The 9406-nt window shown below is 35.5% G+C and overlaps 1 protein-coding gene across 1 annotated transcript in view; it reads right to left on the minus strand.

The window, feature by feature from the left end:
• Positions 1–1371: 1371 nt before the first annotated feature.
• LOC106522276 (poly(rC)-binding protein 3) overlaps positions 1372–9406 on the minus strand; it is a 33044-nt gene continuing 25009 nt past the window's right edge. Inside the window, exons 13-14 of the mRNA XM_014015226.1 lie at positions 8516–8685; positions 1372–4209 (exon numbers count right to left, since the gene is read on the minus strand). Of these exons, the coding sequence (XP_013870680.1) occupies positions 4173–4209; positions 8516–8685 (207 nt within the window). The 3' untranslated portion in view covers positions 1372–4172. The remainder of the gene's footprint in view (positions 4210–8515; positions 8686–9406) is intronic.

The raw sequence follows: 9406 nt of genomic DNA on the forward strand, positions 1-9406 counted from the left end.
ACTCAGCCTGGAACTGAAAATATGGATGGAGGACCTCAGTTTAGCTTGTTAGTTTGTCGCCGTAGCACTGAGCTAAAACATGAGGCAATACATCATCAGCGCTAGCACAAATGCTAACAGGCTAAGCTGAGGTTCTTCTTCCATGAAGCAGCTCTGTTGTCCTCCATCCATATTTTCAGTTCCAGGCTGAGTCATTTCTACCTTCTCCTCTCTGTCAACGCTCTCTGGTTTCATTTAAAAGAGTCAATCATCAGATATTGTCCAAGATTAACCTTCAGGGTGGATATAGCTCGCTAGCAGCCTCGCACCGAGGACCTATCCACGTCATTAGTTACCTAGAATGCTTTGTGTGTAAAAAAAATGGCACCATCCGTGTAATAAATTTTTAAACTTTTAGTTTAAAAATGATAAAAACTGAACGTCCTACAGTATTTTTACAGTCTTTATTTTACAGTTAACATATTTGTTTGTCAAATAAAGTCTAATGTTACAACTAATCGGGGATCCCTTTAAGAGTCTTTGTGCGAGAGGCGTGGTACACTCCGGACAGGTCACCAGTCCATCACATGGCCACACAGAGCTGCCAACTAATATCTGTTGAACTGAGATAAGAAAAATCCACTTTTTATCAGGACATGTCAGTGATATTTAACATAAATGACAACACCAGTATTGACRTTTCAACATCACACAAAAGCCTCTTCCCACGTTTATTTGTAGCTTTGTCCTCTTCTGGCAAGGTTGTTAGTTGTTTAGTTCAGGGATTATCTCTCCTTGTTTAGACTTTGGTGAATGTGCCTCTAAATGCAATCAGGGACTTGGGGAGTGCAATCAAGAGCTGCTTGAAACTGGGCATATTCAACCACCATTAGAGGTTTGGTGAGGGGCTGATGGTTGACTTGTGCACAAGGTGACCTCGCGGCCCCAAAGAGGGACACTGTTAATTTCTAACAGGACTGTGGACAAAAAAGTGTCCCCCTGCGATTTGGGTCTCCTGCATGCCGACTCCAGCTGAAAGTCAAACCACGGCACAGCTTTAATTAACAGGGACAAATTTAAATGGAAGACACCGATGGACATTTTAGACTTTACTGAAAAAAAAGAGAACTGTTTGGTTAAAATAATTAATAAATATAAAAGGTGAGCACCATGACAGTCATAAACTGCGAAAAATCTGTAAAATGTTTGAGCTAATTCTGCAAAAAATACAAACTCCAAAGTAATTTTGCATCTGCTTGCACAACAGTTAATATTTGTATTGTTTTTCAGACACAAATCTATATTGATTTGGTGTTTTTTTTTCTCCTTCTGGGTATTACTAGGAGCGTAGCACAACTAACAAAATAAAGATGAAAAGCTCAAGTCAAGGGAAAAAAAGCACAAACTTTATTATTTCTTCTATACAAAACATTACAGTCATCGTCAACAAATAAGAACAAAATAATACAATAATAATCCAACAGAGATCTTAGGCGTGTAAATGTTCTGACACTTTGTTTTCCTTAAACAGTTTTTTTAAATAAAAGTTACACAAGTGCTAACTTTTAGTTTTGCATTTCTAGCACAAGAACAAAAAAAAGTATATCAACAAAATACAAAAGCGGTAAAATGTTTCCAGTTTGCACTGACAATTAAAATGAAAACAARCGAGACGTGTGGACAAAATACAGTGATGAGTTTGTAAAACTGTCACAATAAAAAGTGACTGAATCGTCATCATCCAACAGTCAACACACCGAATACTCCACAACAGTTTTCCTGCACTTGGCAGAAAAACCCCCCTAAAAAGATCAGTTGTCTAATAATAATAATAATAATAATAATTAATAATAATAATAATAATAATAATAATCTGTATTTCAGAGGTCAGCTTACAAAGATAGAACAGAAGACATTAATCTGACATCATTGTTCATGTTCTTTTCTAGATTGGTCTAGTCCCGATGCATCTGATGAATAACATAAAAACAGCTTCCTTTGCTGAGTTCAGCAGCGAGGTACAAAATGAAACTACACGGTAAAGTCTACGTTTGTTGTTCAGTCTTCATCCAACCCTAACTTCTTTTAGGAATCCCTGGTGGATCTGATCATTCTAGAAATTCTTTGACAATTTTTTACACACACATGTTCTGTTCACTCCAAAACAGATTGATGAAAACCCATCAGGTAATTAACCTTTTTATCCTCTTAATGCAGTGAAAAAGTGCCCTAAGTACAGAATTACATTCACAATGAAAAGCAGGAGTGAGGTAAAATGGAAGCATGACATGTCTTGATTTAGTTAAGTTTATTTGTGTTTTTTTTAGCGTATTTAGCTTCCTTGAGTCATTGTGTTCCTCAGTTATGTTGCCTTTTCTACACCTTACAGCTGCTCTTCATTACGCTCACCTGCTTCCCATTTCAGTAATCACTCCTCCCAGCATTTTTTATATTTCTGCTCCTGCTTCCTGCATTTCCTCCAGTTTATTTTACTTTCCTCAACCATTATCTTTTCGGTTGACTTTATTTAAGCTTTGCTGCTTAGAAGTCTGCATTTGGGTCACCCACCTGCCCGCAACGTAATATGGTTCATGTATAATCAGATGAAAAGATACCAAACTTCCAGGACAGCCTAAAAACAATTAGTGGTGCACTGAACCACATCTCACAATATGCAGATCCTAACAAATCCACAGAGGATGACAGTATCTAGACAAGATGTGATAAAAAAAATGAGTAACCTTTTGTTGACAGGGAGATAAGGCTTGATATCTGAGTTAGCAACAGATTGATTTTATCACAGCTTTTGTCTGCTTTCCCAGCATCAGGGAGCTGTCACAAATATGACACCAAGATTCACGACTGCATGAAGTTAAAGGAACAAAACCAACTGTACTGGTGAGTGAATTAGTTTTATCCAAAATAAAGGACATCTGTCTTATTTTCTTTGAGTTTAACGAAGTTTGACCTTGTGCAGTTTTTGCAGAGGATTGTTAATGGATGGATACATTTGGATATTAAAACAATGAAGTAATTTCTATAATGGACCCAACATGGATCCCTGAGGAACCCCATCACTGAGACGGGCTGCATTTAGTGAGATTCAAACAATTGATTTATATTTAATATAAACAATGCATTTAAAAATAATTGCTTTATTTTGTGTTATTTATGTTAAGCTTTAATATTTGCAAACCAGAAACACTCTACTGCATTTTGTGTGCAATGGCTTGCTACCAACATTTATTATATTGTTACACAGGACCAAAAGAAACAAAGAGAAACAAAAAATAAAATCAGTCTTCTTAACAATCATCAACATCCTTAATTCAGTTTCAGACTTTCTCCTAAAGCCCAAGTCCATTACACAGATTAAAAATGACATTGTGGATAGCATGAATGCATGATTATAAAGTACATGTGAATAAACTGGTGTTCGTTAATGGCATGCACGTGAAGCTTATTCTTTGCTGTATTCATTTTCATGCTTTCATTTTCCACCTTTTAGTCAGACGTCACACATAAATCAAGGAAACTCTTACTTGCATGTGAGAGTGGACATTTATTGACGTATCCTTTAGAAATTTTATCCAGGAATCCACAAAACAAACTGATCAATCTCCCAGTTCACTCTGTTTTTGTTTGTTGTGACTTTGAAATAAATCAGAAATCTTGGAAATTGAGTGAGTCATGCATACTGCCGCACAATGTGCAACACTGAAACAGTTAAAACAAGTACACTGTAGATGACTCTTTGCATCTATCATAAATTAGTGCCAAAAAACAGAGCATCAAGTGTCTAAATGCTTTATCTGTGATTTTGTTCACAAGTGAATCATTGTGTATGTAAGACGGACACAATTTAATTGTGTTAGTCTTAAAGTTTATTTTAAATGACTATTTGTTTTAAATAAAATATAACTAGATGTGTTTAAACATGTCATAAATAATACAGTATAAGAGATGCAGTGACAGGCACTAGACAATTCAGAAACATTACTAAGAAAAAGAGGAAACCAGAACGTTTCAAACAAGTCTGAGGAGTCCAGTAACAGCAGAGACACACGTGTTTATAATAATCACTGGAAGCTGTTAAAAGTTAAAGCCACTTAAACAGCAGAGGAGTCTATAAACCAGGTTTAAAGTCATTTGCTCGAGTGTCATGTGATGCTCTGAGGAACGACGGGTAGAAACTAGAGTGTGCCCATTCCAGTGACTTCAGACGTCAGCCTAGAACAGTGCGGGGGTGGGGGGGTGGATTTGGATGGTGGACAAAAAATAAATAAACAAGTGTGAAACAGGAAGTTTCTCCTAAAGCTGAAAGTAGATCCCCTTTATTTTCTACAAAGATTTTATTAGCTGCGTTTCCATTGCAAATGTGAGCAAAACTTTGTCGATATTCTGTTAATGGAAAAAAAAAACAGTTTCGCAACTGCGGTGTTTCCATTAAGTAAGAAATGTTATTAAAGTCACGTGAATACGTTTGTTCTCATGATAAGTCATTACAAACATGGCAGCGATGGATGTAAACACATAGCATGTTGCTACCACGACACTAGCGCTCATCATCAGAGGAGACGTCGGCGTCTTTTATCGAGGCTTTCCAGAGACAAGTCCCTACTTGGGAGCGGCTACGTATGCTGTGTTTTTGGGAAATTGTAGTCGGTGAGTTTACTATGTTATACTACTTCTGTAATATTACTACTACTTCTACTGATCTTCTTCGTCGTCGTCTTTTTCACCAGTAGAAACAGTCGGTTGTTGATCATGTGACTCCCATGATGCAAAAAAAGTTTTTCCATTGCAGTTTTGCAAAAAACACCAATTTCCATACGGCTGAAAAACCACCTCATCCTAGCGCAAAAACATTTTGTCGAGAAACGTAATTCTTTTTTCAAAATTGACGTGTTTCCATTGAGCAAGTTTATTTTCGAAATTCTAATTTGCGCATTTTCATGGTCAATGGAAACGCAGCTAGTGATACAGTTTAGTTCAAATACGCTGACCCATCTTAACCAACTCTAATCAAATATGTAGGCAGATGTGGAAACATGCACTAATAATCACTTCGTGAGGACATGCAGTGGAGTAAAGAAAAAGGTGTTAAAAACTTTTATATTTTGACAGAAGCATCACATCACACCATTTTAACCACAATAAACTGAATGTTTTCTGTCTTGGTTCTTTAGTTTTTTGTTGTTTATCCTGTACAAACAGCTTAACATGAAAGTTTATCTGATATAATAATGACTGGATGAAAAGTAACGTTTGTGATAGTTCAGAAGATAAAAGCAGACAACTGTTTGTCTTAAGATTTAGGGTGACTTCAGGACGTTGTCATGGACGAGGGGTCATTCCACATGGCGGCCATGTCTCTGAATCTGCCAGTGGGATTGTGGGAAAACATTAGTTTCTTTGTGTCATGGTCTCTGAAAGGTTTTTAAAGAAGTCAGAAACACAAATTCTGTTTGCCTGTGATGGTGTGGATCTATTTAACTTGGAGGCAGAGATAAAGGTTTGTTTTGTTTGGGAGTTTAGCAAAGTTTAGCCTTTAAAAGATCTATACCAGTGATTTCAATGCAGAGACTTGTGGATATATCTTCTATCTCGTGTGCTTCGTAGTCCCTATTTTGAAAACTGAAACATATTTTTTCAGACAATTTTTTTATTAAATTAAAACCAACATGTACATAAATCACATAAATGGTGGATGAATTATATATTATATTTGCATTTATTGCCAGTTTAGCTGAGGTGGGTAGATTACCCCAAAATTGTACTCAAATAAGAGTAGCACTACTTCAACATATTTTTACTCAAGTACAAGTAAAACATAGTCATCCAAGAAGTGACTCAAGCAAGAGTAAAAAAAAGTATTTGGTAAAAAAGCTACATAAGTACTGAGTAGTAGTTGATCCTGATATCAATCATTTAATATTTAAAAATTACATCCTCAGATGGACCAAAAATATAAAGCTATRTGGAAATTTTGGTGTTCAAAAAACAGCGGGTAAAATAAGTATTGAATACGTCACCATTTTTCTCAGTAAATATATTACTAGAGGTGCTAATGACATGAAATTTTCACCAGATGTCGGTAACAATCCAAGTGATCCACACATACAAAGAAATCAAACCATAAATGTCCAGAAATGAAGTTGTAATAATGTGGAATGGCACAGGGAAAAAGTATTGAACACACTTACTGAAATTTATCTACTTTGTACAAAAGCCTTTGTTGTCAATGACAGCTTCAAGACGCCTCCTGTATGGAGAAACTAGTGGCATGCATTGCTCAGGTGTGATTTTGGCCCATTCTTCCACACAAACAGTCTTCAAATCTTGAAGGTTTCGTGGACCTCTTCTATGAACTCTGATCTTTAGTTCTTTCCATAGATTTTCTGTTGGATTCAGGTCAGGTGATTGGCTGGGCCATTCCAGCAGCTTTAGTTTCTTTCTCTGAAACCAACTGAGAGTTTCCTTGRCTTTGTGTTTGGGCTCATTGTCTTGCTGAAATGTCCAGCCACGTTTCATCTTCATCATCCTGGTAGATGGAAGCAGATTTTTATCAAGAATGTCTCTGTACATTTTCCCACTCATCCTTCCTTCAATTATTTGAAGTTTGCCAGTACCATATGCTGAAAAACAGCCCCACACCATGATGTTCCCACCTCCAAACTTCACTGTTGGTATGGTGTTTTTGGGCTGATGTGCAGTGCCATTTGACCTCCAAACATGATGTGTATTCTGGCATCCAAAAACAGTTCAATGTTGGTCTCATCTGACCAGACTATATTCTCCCAGTATTACACAGGCTTGTTAAAATGTTGTGCAGCAAACTTTAAAGGAGCTTCAACATGCTGTTTCTTCAGCAGTGGAGTCTTGCGTGGTGAGCGTGCATACAGGCCATGGTGGTTCAGTGCATTACTTATTGTTTTCTTTGAAACAATCGTACCTGCTAATTCCAGGTCTTTCTGAAGCTCTCCACAAGTGGTCCTTGGCTCTTGGACAACTCTTCTGATAATTCTTTTCACTCCTCTGTCAGAAATCTTGTGAGGAGCACCTGGTCGTGGTCRGTTTATGGTGAAATAATGTTCTTTCCACTTCTGAACTATGGCCCCAACAGTGCTCACTGGAACCTTCAGAAGTTTAGACATTCTTCTGTAACCGATGCCATCATTATGCTTTGCAACAATAAGGTTGTGAAGGTCTTGAGAGAGCTCTTGACTTTTACCCATCATCAGATGTTCTTGTGTGATACCTGGTCATCATTTGGGACTGAACCAGCTGATATTAACTTGCACTGACAAGGGGCAGGCTTGTTTTCAAATTACTGAGAGAGTTCAGCTGGTGTCTTGGCTTTCCATGCCTTTTTACACCTCCCTTTCTTCATGTGTTCAATACTTTTTCCCTGTGCCATTCCACATTTTTTACAAATAACTTCATTTCTGGACATTTATGGTTTGATTTCTTTGTATGTATGGATCACTTGGGTTGTTACCAACATCTGGTGAAAATTTCATGTCATTAGCACCTCTAGTAATATATTTTCTGTGAAAAAGTTGACGTGTTCAATACTTATTTTACCCGCTGTATAAAAATAATGAAAATATTCATATAAATGACATAATTACAAAATAACAAATTTAGGCAAAATTAACATTGTTCTAAATCAGTTTCAATGTAAAATTTCTGAAACAAACAAATACTACAGGTGTGATTGTGTGTCTGGTGAATTTTGATGAAAACAAGCTTGTTTTTCATTCAGAGAAGTTACTCACAGTAGGTAACATATCCAGAAATTTTTACTCAATTGAGTAGCGATACTTATATTAAAATTACTCAAGTAAACCTAAAAAGTACAGTGTAGTAAAAGTACTCAGAAAAGTATTTTTTCAAAAAATTACTCAAGTAAATGTAACTGAGTAAAATACCCAAATCTGCAATTTTGTGTGGTTCCATGTGAAAATTCACATAAGATCCAACTTTAGGAAGCTACTAAAACCTTAATAATTCATTTACTGATGTTTTACTTACATTCAAAATAAAATAAAATAAAATTAAATTAAATTAAAAATTAAAAAACATATTTCGCTGGCATCTCTACCAAAATAAAATTATTGTTTCCACGCAGTAATACTACTGAGATTTACAAAAGAGGATTATGGCCACTGGGAAAAATAAACAAATAAATAAAATAAAATAAAATAAAATAAATCTGTGAATCCTGAGTTTATAGGCAGAATTCTGACTTTGATTTTAGAATTATGAGATTAAAGTCAGTGGTCCTAATCCTCTTTTTATAGATTCTTTTTAACAAACTGAGTCAAAATAAGGAAAGAGAAAATTAAAAAGTAAAGAACAAGTTTCAGACAAAATATTGTCAGATTTTTTGTCTTTATTCATCAGAATGATAAATATAAGCTCAATGAWATGTTTGTTTTATTTTCTAAACAGCACTATCAGATAGTTTTTTTTTTCTAAGTCTGACCATTCACATCTGCTTTTATTATTTTGGATTGAGTTGAAAAGGTACCTGGCGTTGATGAGATACTGAGCCAAGCTGATGTTAGCGGGGGTCCCTGTGATGGTGATCTGCCGCTCAGACGAGCCCTCCATGGCATTCGCAATTTTGATCTGCGCCCCAGACATCTGCCGGATCTCATTTATTTTGGTTCCCTGGCGCCCAATAATACAGCCTATTAGCTGGGGGAGAAAGAAAAACGTCTTAGTCCGAAGAAAGAGAAAATCATGCTGCCAGTGTCTATTTTATTTCCAGAGCACATTAAAACAGCTGAAGTTTTTTTTAATAACTCTGGAAAACAAAAACACCTACAATTAAAATGCAGAAAATGTTCAAGCTAAAATGAAATACAGAAACAGCACAAAYGTTCTTTATTAAATCTTTGTCTAAAACATCATTCATGGTTCATTTAAAGTGAAAAGAGGTTTAATGAGTTATGAAATTGTCTSTGTTTAATTTAAAATGAATGATGAAATGGTCAGAGGGGATGTTCTGCTTTATTGGCCAGTTATAAGTTGATAATTTAGATTTGAAGTATTAGTTAGTCTTAATAAYTGTATTTCATACAAAAGAAGGATGAAAAATGACAATGACCTCCATTTTTATCGCCCATGAGGTGCTCAAAATGAAAGGTTGTCTAAATGTCAGCAAAATATCTCCTGAACCATTAGACAGATTTAAAGGAAAAACTTAAAAAGTAATCTGTACACTGAAAAAACAAACTTTTGGGTGTTTTAAAATATATTAAGTAGTTCTTTTTAATGTTTACTAATAAATAAAATCTACAGACTACTATATTTTACAAAATAAACAATACACATTATATTCATATTGCAAAAGTACTACTGTATAAAGAAAGTAAATGCTGACATGGTTTTATAAGTAACATATAAGTGTTTTTTT

The sequence above is a fragment of the Austrofundulus limnaeus genome, unplaced genomic scaffold (assembly GCF_001266775.1).
Source record: "Austrofundulus limnaeus strain Quisiro unplaced genomic scaffold, Austrofundulus_limnaeus-1.0 Scaffold125, whole genome shotgun sequence".
Taxonomy (NCBI): Eukaryota; Metazoa; Chordata; class Actinopteri; order Cyprinodontiformes; family Rivulidae; genus Austrofundulus; species Austrofundulus limnaeus.